The 26,414-nt window shown below is 42.1% G+C and overlaps 1 protein-coding gene across 2 annotated transcripts in view; it reads left to right on the top strand.

Moving 5' to 3' along the window:
* The window catches only part of LOC139456566 (putative transporter SVOPL), a 71,424-nt gene extending 54,304 nt beyond the window's left edge, over positions 1-17,120 (top strand). For both annotated transcript variants that reach the window (XM_071238351.1, XM_071238352.1), the window contains 12 exons: positions 61-269; positions 1,883-1,981; positions 2,581-2,652; positions 3,669-3,793; positions 6,099-6,162; positions 7,902-8,027; positions 8,326-8,460; positions 10,049-10,196; positions 11,494-11,574; positions 11,963-12,156; positions 13,577-13,780; positions 15,264-17,120. In XM_071238351.1, the coding sequence (XP_071094452.1) occupies positions 61-269; positions 1,883-1,981; positions 2,581-2,652; positions 3,669-3,793; positions 6,099-6,162; positions 7,902-8,027; positions 8,326-8,460; positions 10,049-10,196; positions 11,494-11,574; positions 11,963-12,156; positions 13,577-13,780; positions 15,264-15,293 (1,487 nt within the window). In that variant the 3' untranslated portion in view covers positions 15,294-17,120. The remainder of the gene's footprint in view (positions 1-60; positions 270-1,882; positions 1,982-2,580; positions 2,653-3,668; positions 3,794-6,098; positions 6,163-7,901; positions 8,028-8,325; positions 8,461-10,048; positions 10,197-11,493; positions 11,575-11,962; positions 12,157-13,576; positions 13,781-15,263) is intronic.
* The last annotated feature ends 9,294 nt before the right edge of the window (positions 17,121-26,414 follow it).

Raw genomic sequence — 26,414 nt, forward strand, 5'->3', positions numbered from 1 at the left:
ATCATCTGTTTTTTTTTATGAATGAAAACATATTTTAGAGTTATTACTGTTATTCTTCAGCTTCCCCTGAGACTACTGCCTTCCTGTGTGAGGACGGACATACCGACTCGGATGACGAGGTGCTGTTTGAGATGCACTACACAGAAGAACAGGAGGATGATGGGAAGAAAGAAAAGGTCAAGGACACATTCACTGTGGAGGAAGCGGTGGAGTCAATTGGAATCGGCTGGTTCCAGTTAAAACTCTTTGTTGTCTGCGGCATCATCACGGTAAGTCGGCCGTGGTGACCCCTGAATAAAGTACCAGTTATCTCCCCTTCTAAGTACCGCTAGTTATATACCCTTCAATGTAGCATTAGTAACCCCCTCTATCTAGCATTAGCTATCTCCCCTTCTATGTTGCATTAGTTATCTTCCCTTCTATGTAGCACAAGTTATCTCCCCTTCTATGTAGAACTAGTTATCTCCCCTTCTATGTAGCATTAGTTATCTCCCCTTCAATATAGCATTAGTTATCTCCCCTTCAATGTAGCATTAGTTATCTCCCTTCAATGTAGCATTAGTTATCTCCCCTTCAATGTAGCACGAGTTATCTCCCCTTCAATGTAGCACTAGTTATCTCCCCTTCAATGTAGCACTAGTTATCTCCCCTTCAGTGTAGCACTAGTTATACCCTTCAGTGTAGCACTAGTTATCTCCCCTTCATTGTAGTACTAGTTATATCCCCTTCAATGTAGCACTAGTTATCTCCCCTTAAATGTAGCACTAGTTATGTCCCCTTCAACGTAGCACTAGTTATCTCCCCTTCATTGTAGTACTAGTTATATCCCCTTCAATGTAGCACTAGTTATCTCCCCTTAAATGTAGCACTAGTTATGTCCCCTTCAACGTAGCACTAGTTATCTCCCCATCAACGTAGCACTAGTTATCTCACCTTCAGTGTAGCACTAGTTATCTCCCCTTCAGTGTAGCACTAGTTATCTCCCCTTCAGTGTAGCACTAGTTATCCCCTTTTTGTGTAGCACCTGTTGTCTCCCGTTCCATGTAGCAACTCGAGCTCCTTTCCAGCGTGTGACACCTTTGTTACACGCTCGGTAACATCGCTGCCACCAGTTTGGGCGCGGCCATTACAAGAATCTTGAAATTTGCCCTCTAACCCCAAATGTAGTAACGTTTATACTTTTATGTCTTTGGGAAAGCCATCATATTTCATTTTGAAAAAGTTTACGACTGACCATGTTTTCCAGATGAATTTACTTTGTTGTTTGTATAATCAGATTGGTTCGAGATTGCAGACTAACGGAAAATCAACCAACGTCTCCGTTACATTCTTACTATAACAATTACATGATAGTTTTAATGAAATAGAAATTCAAATTGACAAGCAAAGAACAGTAATTTAGCAGCGGTTAGTGTATTCGGCGTCACGACAGTCGTCACTTGTTTGTAAACATAACGGTCATTCGGTTGGAGTTCATCTCCAAGCATGGTTGGGACCACCTATTACAGTGGGGAGTTTTGACAGGGATAGTGTAGAGAGCTCCATGAACAGGCTATCACTGTGAGGAGCCTTGTATCAAATGTTGTCTCCCCTTCTATGTAACACCAGTTATCTCCCCTTCTGTGTAGCACCTGTTGTCTGCCCTTCTATATAACACTAGTTATCTCCCCTTCTGTGTAACACCAGTTATCTCCCCTTCTGTGTAGCACCTGTTGTCTGCCCTTCTATTTAACACTTGTTATCTCCCCTTCTGTGTAGCACCTATTGTCTCCCCTTCTCTGTAGCACCAGTTATCTCCCTTCTGCATTATATGTCTGAGATCAGTTATCTGCCTTGTATGTACTCCGCTGTATCTTAATTTATGTATGTGTTCTATCTTTAGGCTGCAGATGCCTTGGAAATGTTGCTCCTTGCAGTTCTCTCCCCTGCCTTGAGATGTGAGTGGAGTCTGGAACACTACCAGGTGGCACTGCTCACAACGGTAATGCAGCCATCTTTATTTGTCTGGATTATTTATTTATGATTGATTTATAAATGCTTTTTACGTAAAAACAGTCTTTATTATTTATGATAATCAATATATTAAAGCTCTTTAATGTGTGTTCTATGAAAAATACATGATCTACTTTGTCATGATTGGTGCATGACACAATCGCAATTGTCTTCTCGTGAACTAATTTGCAAGATTCTGCTGCGATATCTGTTTATGATAAAACTAGTTACACTGAACATATTAACATAGCAGCTAGCCCAGAGCTAGTAAGGCTTCCTTCTGTTTATTAAGCTCATGCAGCTATTCATAACTGGCTAATGTAATATTTTGGCTCTTTTGTTATTTGACATGCTATTGAATGCATGACACTTTTTTATGGACAGCAACTTTTTTTATTCTTAGTATGACGTTTTAGAGCTAATTCTTGTTCCTTCATCAGGTGAATGAAGGTTCATCGATAAATAAGTGTAATGCATTCATATTCTCCCAACTTCTAAATGCCTATCAAAGACGACATGCCAAATATTTGTTATGCATGTATCATTCTTTGTGTGGTATTTTAGATCTGTGTTCATCATTCACTGCAGGTGGTGTTTCTTGGCATGGGAATAATGTCACCAATTTTTGGAATGTCTGGAGACAAGATTGGCAGGAAAATGGTAAGATGTTGGAAAGCTATTTGATATAACTCATACATGATATATAATTGACATGGGACATAACTGACATGTGATATAACTGACATGATATAACTGACATGAGATAACTGATGTAATATAACTGACATGTGATATAACTGACACATGATATAACTGACATGTGATATAACTGACATGATATAACTGACATGTGATATAACTGACACATGATATAACTGACATGTGATATAACTGACACATGATATAACTGACATTTGATATTGCTGACGTGACAACTGACGTGTAATATAACTGACATGATATAACTGACATGTGATATAACTGACACATGATATAACTGACATGTGATATTGCTGACGTGACAACTGACGTGTGATATAACTGAAATGATATAACTGACATGTGATATAACTGACACATGATATAAGTGACATGTGATATAAGTGACACATGATATAACTGACATGTGATATTGCTGACGTGACAACTGACGTGTAATATAACTGACATGATATAACTGACATGTGATATAACTGACACATGATATAAGTGACATGTGATATAACTGACACATGATATAACTGATATGTGATATTGCTGACGTGACAACTGACGTGTAATATAACTGACATGATATAACTGACATGTGATATAACTGACACATGATATAAGTGACGTGATATAACTGACACATGATATAACTGACGTGTAATATAACTGACATGTGATATAACTGACATGATATAACTGACGTGATATAACTGACATGTGATATAACTGACACATGATATAACTGACACATGATGTAACTGACGTGTAATATAACTGACATGTGATATTGCTGACGTGACAACTGACGTGTAATATAACTGACGTGATATAACTGACATGTGATATAACTGACACATGATATAACTGACATGTGATATAACTGGCCTGATATAACTGACATGTGATATAACTGACACATGATATAACTGACGTGTAATATAACGGACAGGTGCTTGTTTCCACAGACTCTGTTCATAGTGGTTGTGTGGATTGGATACTTCGGAATGTTGACTTCCGCCAGTCCCAGCTACACTTGGATCCTCATTCTACGAAGTTTGGTGGGCGCCGGAATGGGGGGCTCACCCCAGGGGTAGGTTTGTTACATACGAGGGTGGCCCTATATTGGGGAAGTGTTCAACATACTGGGTGGATCCAAGAGGGGAAAGTGTTCAATGTGCAGGGTGGCTTCAAGAGGGGAAAATGTTCAACACATTGAGTAGGTCCATAAGGGGAAGTGTTAAATATACTGGGTTTCTCCATTAGGGGAAGTGTTAAATATACTGGGTTTCTCCATTAGGGGAAAGTGTTAAATATACTGCATTTCTCCATTAGGGGAAAGTGTTAAATATACTGCATTTCTCCATTAGGGGAAAGTGTTAAATATACTGCATTTCTCCATTAGGGGAAAGTGTTAAATATACTGCAGTTCTCCATTAGGGGAAAGTGTTAAATATACTGGGTGGCTCCAAGAGGGGAAAGTGTTAAATATACTATGTGTCTCCATTAGGGGAAAGTGTTAGATATACTAGGTTTCTCCATTTGGGGAAAGTGTTAAATATACTGGGTGGCTCCAAGAGGGGAAAGTGTTCAACATAATGGGTTTCTCTATAAGGGGAAAGTGCTTATCATGCTGGCTCCAAGGAGTAGGTCTGTAAAGTTTAGGCTCCAAGAGGCATGTGTTTAACATACTGGCTCCAAGAGGCATTGTTTAACATACTGGCTCCAAGGGGCATGTGTTTAACATACTGGCTCCAAGGGGTAGGTGTTTAACATACTGGCTCCAAGGGGCATGTGTTTAACGTACTGGCTCCAAGGGGTAGGTGTTTAACATACTGGCTCCAAGGGGTGGGTGTTTAACATACTGGCTCCAAGGGGTAGGTGTTTAACATACTGGCTCCAAGGGGCATGTGTTTAACATACTGGCTCCAAGGGGCATGTGTTTCACATACTGGCTCCAAGGTACATGTGTTTAACATACTGGCTCCAAGAGGCATGTGTTTCACATACTGGCTCCAAGGGGCATGTGTTTAACATACTGGCTCCAAGGGGCATGTGTTTAACATACTGGCTCCAAGCGGCATATGTTTAACATACTGGCTCCAAGGGGTAGGTGTTTAACATACTGGCTCCAAGCGGCATGTTTTTCACATACTGGCTCCAAGGGCCATGTGTTTCACATACTGGCTCCAAGGGGCATGTTTTTAACATACTGGCTCCAAGCGGCATATGTTTAACATACTGGCTCCAAGGGGCATGTGTTTAACATACTGGCTCCAAGGTACATGTGTTTCACATACTGGCTCCAAGGGGCATATGTTTAACATACTGGCTCCAAGGGGCATGTGTTTAACATACTGGCTCCAAGGGGCATGTTTTTAACATACTGGCTCCAAGCGGCATATGTTTAACATACTGGCTCCAAGGGGCATGTGTTTAACATACTGGCTCCAAGGTACATGTTTTTAACATACTGGTTCCAAGAGGCATGTGTTTCACATACTGGCTCCAAGGGCATGTGTTTAACATACTGGCTCCAAGGGGCATGTGTTTAACATACTGGGTTTCTCTATTAGGGGAAAGTGCTTATCATGCTGGCTCCAAGGAGTAGGTCTGTAAAGTATAGGCTCCAAGGGGTAGGTGTTTAACATACTGGCTCCAAGAGGCATGTGTTTCACATACTGGCTCCAAGGGGCATGTGTTTAACATACTGGCTCCAAGGGGCATGTGTTTAACATACTGGCTCCAAGCGGCATATGTTTAACATACTGGCTCCAAGGGGTAGGTGTTTAACATACTGCCTCCAAGGGGCATGTGTTTAACATACTGGCTCCAAGAGGCATGTGTTTAACATACTGGCTCCAAAGGGCATGTGTTTCACATACTGGCTCCAAGGGGCATGTGTTTAACATACTGGCTCCAAGAGGCATATGTTTAACATACTGGCTCCAAGGGGTAGGTGTTTAAGATACTGGCTCCAAGGGGCATGTGTTTAACATACTCGCTCCAAAGGGCATGTGTTTCACATACTGGCTCCAAAGGGCATGTGTTTAACATACTGGCTCCAAGGGGCATGTTTCTCACATACTGGCTCCAAGGTGTAGGTGTTTAACAAACTGGCTCCAAAGGGTTGGTGTTTAACATACTGGCTCCAAGCGGCATGTTTTTCACATACTCGCTCCAAAGGGCATGTGTTTCACATACTGGCTCCAAGGGGCATGTGTTTAACATACTGGCTCCAAGGGGCATGTTTTTCACATACTGGTTCCAAGGGGTAGGTGTTCAACAAACTGGCTCCAAAGGGTTGGTGTTAAACAAACTGGCTCCACTTCAGGATACGGCTATGAGTTGTGAGAAGCTCACGACCCCATGTTTGATGATGCCCCACCATGTTGCAGGTTTGCCTTGCTGGCGGAGTACGTCCCATCCAAGTATCGAGCCAGACTGCTTATATCAGGCCAGGTGAGTAGCCATGACTGGTAGCCCATGACCTATGAGTGTCCATGCTGTACCCACACAGACACCTTTAGACTGTATGGAAGCATAGGCTTTATTCATATTGCATTATTTGGTCCATAAAAACATTTATTGACATCATATAGATTGAACATACCAAACTGTGTTAGCTACAATAACCTTTGGAGGTTCCAACAAACATAGATATCTGATTGGTTTAGGTTGGGGAATAACACTTCCAGGTAATTCCCATTCTATTTATTGCTTGCTGGTAACTCTCTAATCCGAAATTCATCGTACCTTGACGGTAACCCTCTAATCCGTAATTTTTCATACCTCGACGGTAACTCTCTAATCCGTAATTCCTCGTACGTCGCTGGTAACTTTCTAATCCGTAATTCGCTGTACCTCACTGGTAGCTCTCATCCGTAATCCCTTGTACCTCGCTGGTAACTCTGATCCGTAATTCCTTGTACCTCACTGGTAACTCTAATCTGTAATTCCTCATACATCACTGGTAACTCTCTGATCCGTAATTCCTGGTACCCCCGCTGGTAACTTTATCCGTAATTCCTCGTACCTCGCTGGTAACTCTATCCGTAATTCCTCGTACCTCACTGGTAGCTCTATCCGTAATTCCTCCTACCTCACTGGTAACACTATCCATAATTCCTCGTACCTCACTGGAAGCTCTATCCGTAATTCCTCCTACCTCACTGGTAACACTATCCATAATTCCTGGTACCCCGCTGGTAACTCTATCCGTAATTCCTCCTACCTCACTGGTAACACTATCCGTAATTCCTCGTACCTCACTGGTAGGTCTATCCGTAATTCCTTGTACCCCACTGGTAACTCTATCCGTAATTCCTCGTACCCCACTGGTAACTCTATCCGTAATTCCTCGTACCTCACTGGTATCTCTATCCATAATTCCTCGTACCTCACTGGTGACTCTATCCGTAATTCCTCCTACCTCACTGGTGACTCTATCCGTAATTCCTCGTACCTCACTGGTGACTCTATCCGTAATTCCTCGTACCCCACTGGTAACCCTATCCGTAATTACTCGTACCCCACTGGTAACTCTATCCGTAATTCCTCGTACCTCACTGGTGACTCTATCCGTAATTCCTCGTACCTCACTGGTGACTCTATCTGTAATTCCTCGTACCCCACTGGTAACCCTATCCGTAATTCCTCGTACCCCACTGGTAACTCTATCCGTAATTCCTCGTACCTCACTGGTGACTCTATCCGTAATTCCTCGTACCTCACCGGTGACTCTATCCGTAATTCCTCGTACCTCACCGGTGACTCTATCCGTAATTCCTCGTACCTCACTGGTGACTCTATCCGTAATTCCTCGTACCTCACTGGTGAGTCCCAAATGAATGAATAGTGTAATCCTGGAACCAAGGTGAGATACATCACCGAAATTACTGAAATCATCGTTCTGTACAGATGATGTAATGATATCAAAGTCTGACATCATGAACAATGCTTGACCTCATAAAGTATTTTTCTCAACATTGAAGCAGTATGATGTGGACATTCTTCAGCTGTCCAATCAGCATTGAGAATCCGTAAAGTGCGCATGTGAAAGTGTCGTAAAATTCTTACATTTAATCTTTCTACCTGTATGGTAACATTGTATGTTATTTTCCTGTAAGTATATATCATAATTGAAAATATCCAACTGAGTGTTTCTGTGGCTGCAGATATTCTGTGTTTTGTGTCTGCAGATATTCTGGGCGTCTGGCAGCATGTTTGAGATGTTCCTCGCGTCAGTGGTGATCCCCACGCTGGGCTGGCGATGGCTGCTGGTTCTGTCTGCTATTCCCATTGTTATGGCCTTGTTCTTTCTCTGTGTAAGTAGTCCTGTGTGTTCACACATTCAGGAGACATCCAGAGTGAGTGAGTGAGTGAGATGCGCTGAACATGCTTCTTATGTTCTTATGTTGAGTCGTTTTTTATGTATGGTTCTGTTACATATGGAGTATTGTTCTGTTCCATGTGGAGTATTGTTCTGTTACATATGGAGTATTGTTCTGTTACATATGGAGTATTGTTCCTTTACATATGGAGTATTGTTTTGTTACATATGGAGTATTGTTCTGTTAATATGGACTATTGTTCTGTTACCTGTGGAGTATTGTTCTGTTACAGTTTATCCCTGAGTCTGCTCGGTTCCTGGTTGCAGCCGGTCGGCATGACGAGGCGCTAGCAGCGTTACAGCGAGCTGCCAAAATAAACAAAACATCTCTACCAAAGGGGAGATTAGTACAAACAGAAGCTGTGGAGGTGGGTACAGGCTACTACAGGCTACTACATTTGGTTTTCAAAAGGAGGTGTCTGGCAGTAAAATTATCGGAGAGAGGATTATATATTTAGGCCCCCTCCCTTTAAAGAATGCTTGATCCGCTCTTGCACAAGAGGTTTTCAAGGTACAAATGAACAACGAACAACAATACAATCATGTGTGTGTAAAACTCTCAGTATTAAAAGTGTACATAAATTTTGGGAGCCATGCGTTACCGTGCATAGTAACCGAAGTAGCGCTTTATCGAAGAGCGCAATAGCGAGCGATCACTGTATGATGTTACTAAGGACTATGTTTTCTTTGACCAGCTTAATTGTGACTAGTTAGGCTTCGAAATACTTTTGATAAACAACTAAGGGAGGAATTAGGTAAGTGTTATATAAGTATGGGACATAAAATAAAGCATGTGTATGTGTGAGGGAGGGCAGAGTACAGTGGTGGATGCTTACTAAAGCAAGGCCCTTAGCAGTGTATTAACATTCCCCACAATTTCAGTCAGACAACTGGACTGGAGACATTGCTAAGTTACTGGACCAAATAAAATGTTGCCAGTCAGGAATTTTCTAGGCTGATGAATAAAATTTACAAAAGGGCAAACTTAAGAATAGTACTGTTTAATGTGAGTTCTGCTAGTTCTCAGTCAATATAAATAAACTGGTGGATTGGTAACTTGGTAACTTTATTAAACTCATGACCACTGGGCATGCAAATTTTCAAAACTGACCATCCGTCAGCAAAATAGACCATCTTGGACTGATGGTCAGCGGGTATTTTAAACACTGCCCTTAGTACATATGAGGAACACTGGTGATTCTGGGATAGAATTATTCCCCAGCAACTAATGCTTGTTGTAAGAGGCAACCATGTGGATTAGATGGTCAGGCTCAGTGATTTGGTTGATTGTGTGTCATCGTACCCTGACGACATGGATCATTGCTGGCAATAACGACCACTGGATTGTCTGATCCAAAGTCAGTTATTTCCAGACCACTGGGGTCGGTCGGGTAGCCTAGTGGTTAAAGCGTTGGCTCGTCACGCCGAAGAACCGGGTTCGATTCCCGACATGGGTACAATGTGTGAAGCCCATTTCTGGTGTCCCCCGCCGTGATATTGCTGGAATATTGCTAAAAGCGGCATAAAACCATACTCACTCACTCACTCACTCACTCCAGACCACTGTCAAACAAAAAAAACAAGTATAAGTTGTAGCAGTATCACGAGAGGCAAATGTGGTTTAATACAACAAATTTATCTTGCCAACATGTTTTAATCTGCCATTGTAAAAGAATTAAAACAAATGGAAGATTTATTTGACTTTGAATTGGGCTGCCCGCCCTGGATTTTGTTTATAGAAAACAGTTCTATTTGACTTGAAAATACAAGTTGTGGACAGGTGATACTTGTTCAAATATTTGCCCCCCCTGTCAAAAAAAGTTAACTATGGCCTTGTGTGCAGTATTCTCATGTTGAGAGTGACAAGGTTAAAAAACCTTACGTCTGCAGCTCTCTTGCCAAAAATAGACGTCTACTGATACACTGTAGTGAGCATACAATGTGGCCATGTTTCAGGTGGAGCGTGGCAAGTTTTCTGACCTGTTCAACAAGAACTACCTCCGCTCGACCCTGCAGCTCTGGTTGCTGTGGTTTGGGACAGCCTTCTCATACTACGGCATGGTGCTGGCCAGCGCTGAGATCCTGCGAGTAGAAAATGAAAAATGTAACTACAACTTTAGGGTGAATTGGTTTGAACGCCGCTTTGAACAGTATTCCAGTTATATCACAGCGTGTACTAAAGTGATGCACTTCGGTGAAACCCATGAGCACGGGTATGGTGCTGACAAACCTAGAAACATAATCGGGGCAAACTGGGATTCAGACCCTCAATCATAGGGTTCTGGTGTGCCCAAGGGACATAACTCTGTGCACACTGAATTGCATGCCTTGTATCACCTCCCCTGATGTGATGTTGCTAAGAATGACATAAAACAATACTCACTCACTCATGTTTTTGAATTGCCCGATTTGTAAATGTAGTTATACTATGTACTATCATCAACAAGATCTGTGTCAGTGATGTGAGATGTGCCAGTGAATGTTGTCTCCTGTTTCAGAGAGTGATGTGAGATGTGCCAGTGAACGTTGTCTCCTGTTTCAGAGATTGATGTTTGATGTGCCAGTGAATGTTGTCTCCTGTTTCAGAGAGTGATGTGTGATGTGCCAGTGAATGTTGTCTCCTGTTTCAGATAGTGATGTGTGATGTGCCAGTGAATGTTGTCTCCTGTTTCAGATAGTGATGTGTGATGTGCCAGTGAACGTTGTCTCCTGTTTCAGAGAGTGATGTGTGATGTGCCAGTGAACGTTGTCTCCTGTTTCAGAGAGTGATGTGCCAGTGAATGTTGTCTCCTGTTTCAGAGAGTGATGTGAGATGTGCCAGTGAACGTTGTCTCCTGTTTCAGAGAGTGATGTGTGATGTGCCAGTGAACGTTGTCTCCTGTTTCAGAGAGTGATGTGTGATGTGCCAGTGAATGTTGTCTCCTGTTTCAGAGAGTGATGTGAGATGTTCCAGTGAACATTGTCTCCTGTTTCAGAGAGTGATGTGCCAGTGAATGTTGTCTCCTGTTTCAGAGAGTGATGTGAGATGTGCCAGTGAATGTTGTCTCCTGTTTCAGAGATTGATGTGTGATGTGCCAGTGAACGTTGTCTCCTGTTTCAGAGAGTGATGTGTGATGTGCCAGTGAATGTTGTCTTCTGTTTCAGAGAGTGATGTGAGATGTGCCAGTGAACGTTGTCTCCTGTTTCAGAGAGTGATGTGAGATGTGCCAGTGAATGTTGTCTCCTGTTTCAGAGAGTGATGTGCCAGTGAATGTTGTCTCCTGTTTCAGAGAGTGATGTGTGATGTGCCAGTGAACGTTGTCTCCTGTTTCAGAGAGTGATGTGTGATGTGCCAGTGAATGTTGTCTCCTGTTTCAGAGAGTGATGTGTGATGTGCCAGTGAATGTTGTCTCCTGTTTCAGATAGTGATGTGTGTTCGTGCAATTACCTGACGGCTGATGATTACAGGACGATGATTATATCAACACTAGGAGAATTCATATGTAAGTATATGTCTAGCAGAGTTCATGTATGAGGGATTTATTCAGGATTCAAAACTATGTGCCTTTAAGTTGGCAGGCAAACTGAGGGGAAATCACAATATTGGTTAAATTGGAAATTTTACTGTCATTTGCTGGAGATTTGTGGTCGAATATGGCCTCTGATCTGGTCGAAATAAACCCCTGTGTATGCACATGTCATTAGGTTAGCTTTCTAAAGGTTTGGACAACCTTTCTGTCGAGGCATATTTGGAGCCCAAGCCAAATCTCCTGATCGAAATAAGTATGAATAACCTTACTTTGGGCTCCCGCTTACTGACTATTGATTGTCTTGTAGATGTAGCTGAGTACCTGAGTCAACTGACTGCTGAATGACCCTGTTTTGTTATAGGTTTGCCAGTCAACTGGCTGCTGATTGACCGGGTTGGTCGTCGGATCACAGGAACAGTGAACCTATCTGGGTGCGGTCTATTCTTCATCCTCCTCCAGATCCCCGTGTCCAGGAGCGTCCTCACCGGCTTCATGTTTGCTGTCCGAGGTTTCTCTGCCGCCACCTTCAACTGGATATATATATACTCATCAGAGGTGAGGTCAGGGGTCACTCATATATAGTCATCAGAGGTGAGGTCAGGGGTCACTCATATATAGTCATCAGAGGTGAGGTCAGGGGTCACTCATATATAGTCATCAGAGATGAGGTCAGGGGTCACTCATATACACTCATCAGAGTTGAGGTCAGGGGTCACACATATAGTCATCAGAGATGAGGTCAGCTGTCACTCATATATAGTCATCAGAGATGAGGTCAGGGGTCACACATATATAGTCATCAGAGATGGGGTCAGGGGTCACTCATATATAGTCATCAGAGATGAGGTCAGGGGTCACTCATATATAGTCATCAGAGATGAGGTCAGGGGTCACATATACTCATGAAAGGTGAGGGGTCAAATATATACTCATCGTAGGTGAGTTCATTGGTCAACTAATTAGTCATATCATTAGTAAGAAACTATAAACTCAGTGATGTTCGAGGTCAAGGCACAGCATGTTAAGTAGGTCAGTAGACGGTGATCAAGATTCAGGATAAATATACTTTGAATCAAGCAGAATGTTTGAATAATTAGAAATACTGAGAGTGATATGTATATTCACTGTTAGTAATAAGTTGGTGCTGGGGCTGGGATGTGTACTTGGGTTCTCTGGTCAGGTGGGTACTGAGAAGGACCCGGGTCCCACAGGACTACCCCATCCCGTGGTTAGTCACTTGATATATTGTTTAATGACAAAAATGATCTAGAACTATATGGTAAATTTGGACTCGTCCCAGCCCTAATAAATATGAGCATTTCTGATTAAATGCAATGTTTTTATACTTACCTGACGCTACACAGTGCATCTGGCCAATTCAAGATGCACACTGAAGCGAAGTAGCAGGGATTTGCCCAAGGTTGTCCGAGTGGGTGTGGTTTAAGTTGGAAGAGCAGCAATGTAGATCGGAGCATGCTTATACACCTGTACTCAAGCTAACTAGTCTGTATATACTGACATTGTAACTGCTATCGGTTCTTAGTTGGTGCAGGGGGCACGGGTGGCCCAGCCGTCTAAGGCGCCGCGATTCGCTGTGCAGAGTTGCGTCCCTTGGGCACGCCAGAAACCTATGATTGTGGGTTCGAATCCCGGTTCGCCTCGACTATGTTTCTAGGTTTGTCAGCACCATACACGTGCTCGTGGGTTTCACCGAAGTGGTTAACGTCTGAGACCTGCATCACTTCGGGCTTTCCTCCCACATTAAGGTGACACGCCGCGATATAACTGGAATACTGTTCAAAGCGGCGTTAAACCCAACCCACTCACTTAGTTGTTGCATCCTGAAATAGTCATGGTCATGGAAATTGCCCTGTAAAAAGTTCAATATCATCACAAGTGTTCCTCTTCCACCTATTGTTAGGCATATATTCACTGTTTCTGTCAACGACTGTACAAGCGCTGTGACATGTTCCAGGTGTACCCGACGTCTATACGCACGCTGGGCATGGGGACAGCCTCCTCCTGGGCCCGCGTCGGGGCGATGATCACCCCATTTGTAGCACAGGTCCTTCTGGCAGCATCCATCATTGCAGCAACATGGCTGTACGGCTTGCTTTGCTTTATCTGTGCCATCACAGCATTTCTCCTGCCCATAGAAACCAAGGACCGAATAATGCCGGTGAGTGATATAGTTGGAATGGCACAATGGACTTTCTTATGCTTATGGCAAGGGTTTCTGTCACTTTACATGGCTGTTGTAACCAATGACCGTGCTGTGCCATGTCATGTTTGTTTGTTTGTTGTTTAACGCTGCACTCAGCAATATTCCAGCTATACGACGGCAGTCTGTTAATAATCGAGCCGGGACCAGACAATCCAGTGATTGACATCATGAGCATCGATCTACGCAGTTTGGATACGATCACATGCATCAACTAAGTCAGCGAGTCTGATCCCATTAGTTGCCTCTTACGACAAGCATAGTCACCTCTTAGGGCAAGCATGGGTTGCTGAAAACCTATTCTACCCCGCATTTACCTGAATCAAACAATTGAGACATGGTCAGGGTATTCAGGGCAATCTTTGACCGAGCCATACTGGTTTGTGTTTGTCAGGCCTGTTGAGACCAATGGCTGAGCTCTGCCTATTGATTTTGAGCAAAGATTAAGAGCCCACTGAAACAGTGATTGATTGGCCAGCCTCTCATTGTCATTGACCAAAAGACGTTAAAAGATGGTACTTGTTGTTACCCTGTCTGACGCTCGTCATTAAGGGGCTAAAACAAGGACTGGTCAGCTCGGAGTCAGTATACTGTGTCTGAGTAGGGTATTCATGTGAATCTGTGGCATGGTATTGGTATAATCAGTGGGTTGGTTGGTTGGTTGGTTGGTTGTTTTACGCCGCACTCAGCAATATTCCAGCTATATGATGGCGGTCTATAAATAATTGAGTCTGGACCAGACAATCCAGTGATTAATATCATGAGCATCGATCCACGCAATTGGGATTGATGACATGCATCAACCAAGTCAGCGAGCCTGACCACCCGATCTGGTTAGTCGCCTTTTACGACAAGCATAGTCACCTTTTACGGCAAGCATAGGTTGCTGAAGACCTATTCTACCCCGGGTCTTATAATCAGTGGGCTAGTGTTATAAAATCGGCATTAGTCCATACTAGTACAAGCAGCCACAAACACACGTGCATGCACATGCTATATAAATGCAATAATCTTGGACGTGATGTTAAACGCCATTTCACCCACCTCTGGTTGTCATTGTACCCTGACAACATGATCCATTACTCAAAATATCAACGACTGATTTGTCGGGCACAGACTTGATTATTGGAACAACATTCACTCATGCACTAACAAAGTACTGGGTGTAAGTTGTTTCTTGGGGGGGGGAGAGGGGGGTAGCCTCATGATGAAAGTGTTTGCTTGTCAAGCCGAAGACATTGGTTCAATTCCCCACATGGGTACAATGTGTCTCCCTGACGTGATATTGCTGGAATATTACTAAAAGCGGCGTAAAACCATACTCACTCACTCACATAGCTGTTATGACTCCCCATTTGTAAGAATATGATAATATCCTGTTTCCCGTTCTCATAAAATCATATATCAAATGTTATTTGATTCAGTATTTTTTGTAATTCAGCAAACTGTGGCATACAAGCGGATGAAGTGATGTGACCTGATGGCTTGTCCTCTCGGAGAACACCTCTGCTTTGCTGACAACGTCACCTATTTCCAAGTGGAAACAAACTTTGTGATCTTCAGACGGTTGTTATTGAGCACGTCCATTACAACCTTGACCTTACTTGACAATGATAGCTGACAACTAATATTCTATTTGACCTGGTAGTATTTCTACTGGAAGATCTCGGAGTATCTGTGTTGATATGATATCGGGAACAACGTGTGAAAATACTTGTGATAAACTTGACCTTGGGTATAAATGACCTTGGGTACTACATGTATGGTTGATTGTTGGTACAGATGTATAAACTCAGCTCGTGGATGGCATCCTCGTCCATGTTAGAGCCATCGGCTTCTGTGAACAGTATCTGGTGCTTTCTTTTATGTCGAGTTTCTGATACTGGATCCACTGTCTTTTATATAGAGTTTCTGATACTGGATCCACTGTCTTTTATATGGAGTTTCTGATACTGGATCCACTGTCTTTTATGTCGAGTTTCTGATACTGGATCCACTGTCTGTTATATAGAGCTTCTGATACTGGATCAACTCTCTGTTATGTAGAGTTTCTGATACTGGATCAACTGTCTGTTATATAGAGTTTCTGATACTGGATCCACTGTCTTTTATATGGAGTTTCTGATACTGGATCCACTGTCTTTTATATGGAGTTTCTGATACTGGATCCACTGTCTTTTATGTCGAGTTTCTGATACTGGATCCACTGTCTGTTATATAGAGCTTCTGATACTGGATCAACTCTCTGTTATGTAGAGTTTCTGATACTGGATCAACTGTCTGTTATATAGAGTTTCTGATACTGGATCCACTGTCTTTTATGTAGAGTTTCTGATACTGGATCCACTGTCTTTTATTTTGAGTTTCTGATACTGGATCCATTGTCTTTTATATAGAGTTTCTGATACTGGATCCACTGTCTTTTATGTGGAGTTTCTGAAACTGGATCCACTGTGTTTTATATGGAGTTTCTGTGATGGTCACAGGATGCATAGTATCACCATGCATGGTTCACAAACTGAGATTATCTGTACATTCATGAAGATCATGTGATTCTGTGAAAGATACATTTGAATTATACTGTATTTGACATAATAAGCACCCAGGGCACTCTCAAAATTAGAAATAGGGGGCTCTTATTAGAATATTACTTTGGTGAAAAAAACAGAGTTGAAGATAAATTTTGTAGTTTATGCTGGCAGCCTGAAATGTTTTTATACAACAGATATATTTTTCCAGAATTTAATTGCCCATAATAATTTACATTGATCAATTGGAAGAGGTGCTAATTGGGATTGTTCACTAGCCAATATATTAGTAAATATCGCCATGGGCGCTTATTAGAGTGGGGCGCTTATTACGTCAAAAACAGTAATTATGTTTGTTTAATGCCTATGTCAGCAATATTTTAGCTATTCCTCTGACAAACAAACAAGACTATGCCCTACATTGATACAGTATCGGCCAAGACCCATTTTAGTTGACTCTTTGGACGGCATGAGGTAGCCTGGACCAGTTGTTCTGGAAATCTCACCATCACATATATACAGTCACATTACTCTGCCCCCGTGAACCCATGATTCGTTAATCCGGAAATTTATTAATCCTGATGATTTCACAAGGAAAGGTACTTACTAGATTAACGAGTTTTCACTGTACTGAGATGTCTTGTGAATGATAAGATAGGCAAATATGTTGAATATGTCATTTACTTTGTTAATATGTAATGCTGATGCGATGATAATGAAATGTAAGTTGTGTTTTGCATGTGGCAGTTGGTGTAAATAACTGTTACTTGATATAGTAACTGTTACTTGGTATCACCAGTATTTACAGACAGCAGTGTATAAACTGTTTAGCCATGTGCAGAGAGTCTTCCATCCAGCTAACCCTAACCCAGCCACTACCCAAAACCTTAACCCTAACCCAGCCACTACCCAAAACTTTAACCCTAACTCAGCCACTACTCAAAACCTTAACCCTAACCCCGCCATTACCCAAAACCTTAACCCTAACCCTGTATAAACTGTTAAGCCATTTTCAGAGAGTCTTCCATCCAGCTAACCCTAACCCATCTATTACCCAAAACTTTAACCCTAACCCAGCCACTACTCAAAACCTTAACCCTAACCCAGCCACTACCCAAAACCTTAACACTAACACTAACCTTGACCTTAACCCTAACCCATCATTATCCAAAACCTTCATCTAAGTTCCTATCCCAGCTGTGTGAATTGTGTCCCTTGGCTGCCAGTGTCATGGGTTTGAATCTGAGAATCACTCCAGTTATGATCCTTGGTTTGTCTTCACCAGGCTTTGACTATGAGTTTGACCAGATGTTTGTAGAAAGGAGGGGCGAATATTAATACGAAGTGATGCAGGACGTCGACCTTTTCTGCTCTGTGCCAACAATTTTGAGTCTACTATCCAGAACTCGGCTCTTGGCATCATTTAAACATTTTACATTTTAGTGTTATCATATGGACTCTTTATAACTGAACTTATTGGACTAAAGCGAAATTTACTCGACTCGGTCTTCAATCTCATTAAAATCAGACCTTGGTTCTCGCTATCGCTAAACAAAGATCTGAGGATATCCCATTACGGGTCACGTCAGAACAACCTTTCTTCCGACCAATCACATCGTCGCATACCAGATCGTGAAAGTGACAGTCGGAATGTATTTTCTAATCATGCAACCTCGAAAACGTTAACACGGGGTATTCCGAATGACAGTTACGGCCCGTACGATTGATTCTGTCAAAATTATCATCCATCTCTTGCTTACGTAGGGATAAACATTTGAACGGAGGAGGTGTTGCACAGTATGCGGGAAGCACTGCAATACAATCTCAACAGTATATTAGACATTCTGGAATGTTCATTTGTTCAGTTTTCAAAATCTGTATCGAGAACGGTGTCAACATACTTTTCAAGCGTAGTCTGAAATGGAAGTCGCCAGGTTGAAACGAGTGCCGTGAAGCTTGAGAAAGGTGCTTTTTAATTGGCTGATGTCGACTTCTTGTTAGTCCTTTCAGTGGTCGGTCAGAGTTCGCGAAAGGTCGTTCTGACATGACCCGTCATGGGATGCCCTCAGATCTGTGTTTAGCGGCAGCGAAAACTAAGATCTGATTTTAATGAGATTGACTCGGTCTTTGGACTAGTGGTTAAAGTCAATGACTGCATATACCACCCATGAGCATTATTATATTGCTGACAAACCATAATCAGAGATTCAAACACAAGGTCACAGGATCCTGGCAGGCCTAAAGAACACAGCTCCAACAACTGCCTTAGACAACTGGGCCACCTCCACCCCTCCCTGGTTTATTGGGACATATCACGTAAGGTCAAACACAGATAGGCATACACATTTGTTTTGTGCTTCTGACCTCATCATTTCATTTCTTTATGAGTGACATGTTTTTATTCTGCCACAGTATGCACCTATTTATTAATGAAGATTTGGTTGACAAGGAATCCGGACTAAATGTTTGAGAAAAGTAGCACAGACACACCTTGTTCACTTCTTGTAAGTTGATGTAGCTTTGACATATTGATGTGATGTATACTACTCAAATGATGTGATGTATACTACTCAAATGATGTGATATATACTACTCCAAAGAAAGCCTGATTCTTTCATATGGCTACGGTTAATCTGTCTTCCCATGAAAGATTAACTTTAGTAATATGAAACATGACAGATTAGCTATAGTAACATGAAACATGACAGATTAACTATAGTAATATGAAACATGACTTATTAACTATAGTAATATGAAACATGACAGATTAACTATAGTAATATGAAACATGACTTATTAACTATAGTGATATGAAACATGACAGATTAGCTATAGTAATATGAAACATAGAATTGTGAATGATTGTGGGTTCGAATCCCGGTTCGCCCTGATTATGTTTCTAGGTTTGTCAGCACCATACCCGTGCTCGTGGGTTTCACCGAAGTGGTAAAGGTCTGAGACCTGCATCACTTAGGGCTTTCCTCCAACATTAAGCTGCCGCGCCGTGATATAACTGGAATACTGTTAAAAGCGGCGTTAAACCCAACTCACTCACTCACCAAAACTTCAGGAATCAACATTCTTATCTGACATTAAGCCTTTGAAGGCCTCCCCATGGAGGTGGTTGACATTGTATCAGGATGTTCACTATCAATGGGAGAACGGTTATAAAGTGACTTCATGGTGAGACAAATGTGAATGATTTCTTTGTGATCTGTATTGTATATAGCTGCTAGAGTACAACACCCCAGAAGTAGATATAACATGGGCATTCTCTCAATGGTTATTTCTTACTCAAAAGTTAAGGACCGTCCAATTCTTTCATAGGACCAGAGTTAATCTTTTGTGCAGATAACATTGTTAATGAATTTTTTGAAAGACATTTAGAAGTTGGAAGCACATAAAAACATGACACTTTTAATGGATAACAAGAAGAATAAATGAAGTTGTTATCCATAAAAAGTGTCATGTAAACATGGTTAATGTAAAAACATCTGGCAAGCCAAAATTATGTTCAACAAAATCAAAACAAACTGTTATCTGTTGTGGGCTTGACAAGTGTACAGTTAGATGCATACTATTGAAAAAATGCCAACATTTTGCCAATGTGAGTTGAGATAGTATTAGCCTGAACAAGTTTCTTGTTTAACTGATTTCTCAGCCAGTTTGCCAGGATACAATAGCAAAACTAGAATGTATTGAGTGTTAAAAAATAAAAGACAGGGCAATGGGATTTATTTTTTAAACAATTTGTTCCACAAATTTGTTCCATGTCGTGAAAAAACGTGTTGTGGGCTCCAAATGTGATGTGCACCTCCGTTCCGAGAAAAGAAGCTAATGTTTTAAAGTTTTTACTGACAAGATATTAGGGTCCCTGAGCTCATTTTTGGGGTGCCCTCTGTGATACTGCTTGGATGTTGAAGTTGTGTAATACCATACTCTCACACTCACCAGAGTGTTTACAATATAACATGCAAGATTGTTTTTTGTTTTATTTTACATGGGAAACATAAATATATTTTCAATGCGAAGTTTTGTGTTATTTTTTATCCACATACATCCGCTCCTTCACAGAACATCAGCTGGAACATCATCTAGTACTCCCGATGGAACTTTTCAACTGTTTCTTCATGGGGGGGAACATATTGGATCAGATGACTGGACCAGAGTGCCACTGCAACATGATGTTTATTGTTAAATGCCTCACTCAGCAATATTCCAACTTTTTGACGGCAGTATGTAAATAATCAAGTCTGGACCAGACAATCCAGTAGTTTACATCATGTTAATCGATCCACACAATTGGGATACTATGACATGCATGAACCAAGTCAGCAAGCCTGACCACCTGATCGGTTAGTTGTCTCTTGTGGCAAGCATGGGTTGGTGAAGGTCTATTCTACCCTGGATCTTCACGGGTCCAATCAGTTAAAATAGATGAGTATTGACAACATCTTCCTAGTGTCATCTTCCTGAGGTAAGGGAGTTAACTGACTATAAAAGTCCAGTTTCCACCCTTGCCCAACTAGGCTGGTATTATGGAGTTAGATTTTGGCTGCACTAACGAGTCTATGCATAGTCGAATCACAATCATGCAACGAAAATCGAAATCCAGTTTGTCAATTGTCATGCACATTTCGGTCGATTGCAGTATTTACAAAGCATGTGCACCGCCAACTCGGTGTCAACAGACATTTCCCCAATTTTTCCATGTTTTCATGATTTGATGCACTTCGCGATGTAAGACTTGTTTTATCACAATATAGATCTTAATTATCGATCAGATCGTCTTGACTGGGCGCCGACATTTTGCTTGAAGCAAATGCAAGTGATAAGAGAGGTGGAATCAGATTGGTCAATAGTAGAGGCCTAGAAGGGACATAACTCGTAATAGCCACCGGTGGCGCTACAATCAAGCCCAAGAATTACATCTTAGTTCGGCAAGAGTGGAAACTTGACTTTTAAAGTCAGTTAACTCTCTTGCCTCGGGAAGATGTCCTAGTGTGTATATCAAAATGCGCATGTGGCAATTCTCTGTGATGCATCAAAGACGTATATATGTATGTACGTCTGTGGATGCATGTAGTGATTACTTGGGCAAGTATGGCAAGGGTCCATAAATGGTACAGTCATCCCTCGCAATGATGCCCTTCACTGTGGATTTGGTTAAACAGCGGGGTATTCAATTAATCACTCTAATATGACTATAATTTCGATTTGTTTGTCTAAACTATGTTTGTGAATTTGTAGTATGAGAGTGTAGATATCATACCCTAAATCAGATTTCACTGCCTGAATAAATGGGATTGCCTAAAAGTCCCAATAAATTCGTTTTGATAGCAAATGTACAAAACACGCAATAACTTCCTGTTTAAGCTGTGCGAACACTGAGCGAGTCGCCACCACGGGTTTCACGTGAGCTATGATCTGAGCCTATGCACGTGTACCTCTCCATTTGGCGACTCGGGTTATGGAATACATGTCACGGGGCATGTATACATTTTATATAGGACCAACTCCAGCACATTTATCAATCACCTAAATATTGCCTACCTATGCTGACGGCCTTTTATGAGCAAATGTTGAGTGACATTCGTGACCAACTCGTGTTATTCCGGGTTACGGAAAGGGACGAGTGGTGACGAATGGTTGAGTGAGTGAGGTTTGTCAGCACCATACCTGTGCTCGTGGGTTTCAGTGGTAAACGTCTGAGACCTGCATCACTTCGGGCTTTCCTCCCACATTAAGCTGCCACGCCGCGATATAACTGGAACACTGTTAAAAGCGGCGTTAAACCCAACTCACTCTCTCTAATCACAGGTTTATAATAACCGTGGAATTAGAATTTGTTGAGTGCTCCTTTAGGAGCAGCATCAGTCATTATGTTATCAATGATTCCATCATGGCTGGGTTACCAACAAAAGACGATATATTTGAGAGCTGTTAAAATGGCATGTGATTCGGCTGTAAAAATGGAACTTGGTAGTTGGGATAATATAGTCCTGGATCCAATGACAGGGGCGATGGCAACTATGTCACCCTTGTCCAAGGGTGTAATTGGCCCTCGGATGGTAGCTCAGGGTGATGACGGATGACAAAACTCAGAGGTGAAGTTTAAGACGACAGCTGCCATGTTTATTGTTGATGGTTTGGAATAAGTCGAAAAGGTACATGTTGATAATAACGTGACAGAACGCACACCGGGGACGAGTGGCCAATCTTCCCGGGTGGAGACTCGCTCTGTCACCTACCTTCTGGCTGTCTCCCTGACTGACCATGTCAGTCAGGTTTGGTAGATCGAGGTATTATGTAACTTGTGGCGAGGGCATTGTCCCACGTGTATGTATATACGTAAGATCCGGCGACGTAAGGAGGTGTTAATTGAAATTTATAGATAGCGCTGGAGATTAAGGGTCCTGTTCGGAGGGGCTTATGATAAGAGGGGATACGCCGAATGTTTGCTGAATATATACACATGCACAAAAGTTAAGCGCCACCCACCATATTTGTGAGCTGTTACTTTTGGCACTTAATGATGACTATTATAACGAGATGTACGATTGTTATAAGCTGTATATGTAAACCTCATGTGATGCAAAAGTTCCTAAAGCAAGTTTATGTTGTGTTCCAAAAGAATATGAGCAGAAAGGAATTTTACCGAAGAACAGAAATTGAAGGATTAGAAAACATTGAAAAACTTTTATTGTCATGTAACCGTCATGATATCAGCAGACCATATCAGGTGTCACATAGACACCCTAGGGAGTGCAGAGTCTATTGCAAGACAGAAACGTCAGTAACATGTGTATGATCCACGGACATTGACCACAGCTTCAACCCTATGCCTCATACGCATTACAAGTTGTTGAATGCTTCTCTAAGGCAAACGGATCCATTCTTCATGAAGTGCGGCTTCAAGTCCAGCGAGATTTTGAACTGGGGGATCACGATGTCTGATTTTGGGGCGAAATTGTCCGAGAGATGCTCAATCGAAATTAAGATCCGGACTACAGGCCGGCCAAGGAAGAGTGGCAATAGCTTCTTGACGCAGATAAGCCAAAACTGCCCTAGATCTGTGTGGTCTAGCATTGTCGTCCATGTAAACAGGTCTTGTCTGAAGAGGATGGTTGTCAAAATGAGGGACTAAGACTGGACGAAGAACGGCATCTTGGTATTGTTGGCCATTCAGGTTTCCACGAATTGTCACCAGCGGAAGTTTGCAGTCGAAGGAAACACAACCCCATATCATGACAGACCCCCGCTACATGCTAAGGTCTTCTTGGTGTTCCTTGGTGCAAAACGAGTGTTACGTTGCCTCCAAACACGCATTCGACCATCAACAGTTCGTAGCAGCATTCGACACTCGTCAGACCAATGGATCCTGCTCCAGTTGGCTAAGTTCCATCGACTACGGGCACAACACCATATCAGACAATTCCGCATGTGCCTCTCAGTCAGTTGAGCACATTTTACTGGTCTTCTGGCTTTATAACCAGCCGCTCTGAGGCGACGCCTTACGGTCATCGTCGAAAGTCTCTGATGGGTAATCCACTGCAGTCTTAAATCTGTTGAAGTGGCAAATGGATTTTGTCTGACTATCCTGAAAAGACGTCTATCCTCTTTGTTGGAGGTCTTTCTTGGCCTACCAGACCTATGCCTGTCATTGACATCATTGGTTTGACCATGTTTGACAATCAAACGAGTGATAACACTGTGATGACGACCCATTTGTCTTGCAATGGCCCTGCATGACATGTCAGCATTTTTCATGCCTATCACTTGCCATCTTTCAGCGTTCGTTAACTTTCTTCTCACCATGGCTGATTTTCAACCTCTATTGGAAGGGGAATCTCACACAGGAGCAAAATGCAACCACGTGTCTGAAACTTGAATTTCACTATTTATAGGGTTGGAGAACTGCAGCAATGCGTAAAGCACGCTTTCAATTCCTTGTGGTGTCTGGACACATTTGAGTTCATGAAACTATGGAAGCCTAATTCAGTCATACATCATCATGTTTCGTATTTCTGATTCCCACACGTGAAATCAAGAGACTATGAATATGGTGGCGCTTAACTTTTGTGCATGTGTATATTAAACAGACAAAGGGCATAGAATTTTTGTGCACTTGGAAACATATTGACCCAGTTAGATATTTAGATAAATGCAATGGAATAGCTGGAACAGCTTGAAACAAACTTTTGTTACTAGTTTTCAACCATCAGACAATTTCATGTGTTGGTATTGGCGATCAATCAGCAACCTCCTGAATCAGTATCAGATTACATCAGTAGGTTACAGCAAGCTACCTCCATTAAATCCATACAAGTCAACATCTTAGTTGCCATAGGTGTGAATGGTCTGTGCCCTTCCAGGGGCACGGGTGGCCCAGTCGTCTAAGGCGCCGCGATTCGCTGTGCGGAGTTGTGTCCATTGAACACGCCAGGAACCTATGATTGTGGGTTCGAATCCCGGTTTGCCCCGATTGTTTCTAGGTTTGTCAGCATCACTTTGGGCTTTCCTCCCACATTAAGCTGACACGCTGTGATATAACTGGAATACTGTTAAATGCGGCGTTAAACCAAACTCACTCACTCACTCACTGTGCCCTTCCGTCAGACAATAGGTCTATAAAAAAGAACCCAAAACATTGAAAGAAGTGCGTCAACAGGGTGAACTAGCAGCCAAGTCATACCTCAGCATCCAACAGCCAGATCAAGCTAGCCACACAGACCTGGTCACTAAGCTATCAACACTAGTGACGTCTCTAATGGGGAGCCATCAGAAGCCTTTGGCAGCTGCAATGTCCACACAACAGGAGACGCTCCATGATGACTGTCAGAGAAGGGTCAGGTTCCAGTCACCACCTCGACTTGATGACCACAGCACAAGACAAGGTCATCAGTCATCTTATGCCAGTCCACAGTCGCAGCACAGGCCATGGGACTTCATACGAGAGCAACTCCGACCATCCAGCAGAAACAACAGAGAAAGATGCTCAGGATGTGTTGGGTATTGTTCTCAGCGTAATTACTGTCCCCTCATGCAATGTTTGAAGAAAGAAAGGTCACCATACATCTGTATGTTACCAGGTTCTTCTGTCTAAGATAGATAATCAATGGGGACACGTGCCTGATTCCAAGGATCCACCTAGAATCAGGCACCCATTCAAACAATCTAAACCATCCGACCCACCCACTAGGCATACTACCCCTACTTCCCCATCCTCTACTAACTCTAACCAGCATCATGTATCTCTTGTAGTCCCATTATCTAAAAGCACCATTCAAGTTAAGGTCAGACAAGTCAAAACAAGAGCATTGATAGACACAGGAGCAACAATCAGCTGTGTTCATATGGAATTTCTGAAGAAAATAGGACTCACTGAGTCTCACCTTTAGAAATCTCTTCAGATTCTTGGTGTAGGAGGAGAACGCCATCCTGCGTTAGGTTTAGTCACTCCACAACTTAACATCGGCCATGCTTCTTATTCACAAGATTTCATGTCTTCACATCATTACATCACACCATCATTAATGGTTTAGACTTTCTCCAGTGAAACCATGTCAAAATTGATCTATCAAACCGCACAGTTCACCTGCATGATGGTTAGAAAAGAATGTACTAAGCAAATTAAGGGAATGTTAGACGCAGTCATAATAGAACCAAGTCATTCTGAATGGTCGTAGTCGTGGTCAAGAAATCTGACAACAGTTTTGCGGTCAATTGGATTTGCGGTCAATTATCGCCAGCTCAATGCAGTTACGAAACCAGTATTTTTCCCACTTCCACGTCATAGATTCTATTGGTGAAAAATATGCTCAGATGTTCTCTGTTCTTGATTGTACAAGATATTTCTTCACCCTGAAACAAAACATAAATCTGCCTTCATCAGCTGAGATGGCATTTTTGAATTCAATCGTCTTCCTTTCGGTCTCAAAAATGCACCAGCAGCTTTCCAGCAAACCATTTATTCTCCTCTTCAAGCTATGAATTGGAAACATATTTTAATATATGTGGACGATATCATAATCTACAGCAGAACATTTGAAGAACACTTACAT

This window comes from Haliotis cracherodii, unplaced genomic scaffold, assembly GCF_022045235.1.
Source record: "Haliotis cracherodii isolate W230 unplaced genomic scaffold, xgHalCrac1.p SCAF_11, whole genome shotgun sequence".
In the NCBI taxonomy this organism is placed as follows: domain Eukaryota; kingdom Metazoa; phylum Mollusca; class Gastropoda; order Lepetellida; family Haliotidae; genus Haliotis; species Haliotis cracherodii.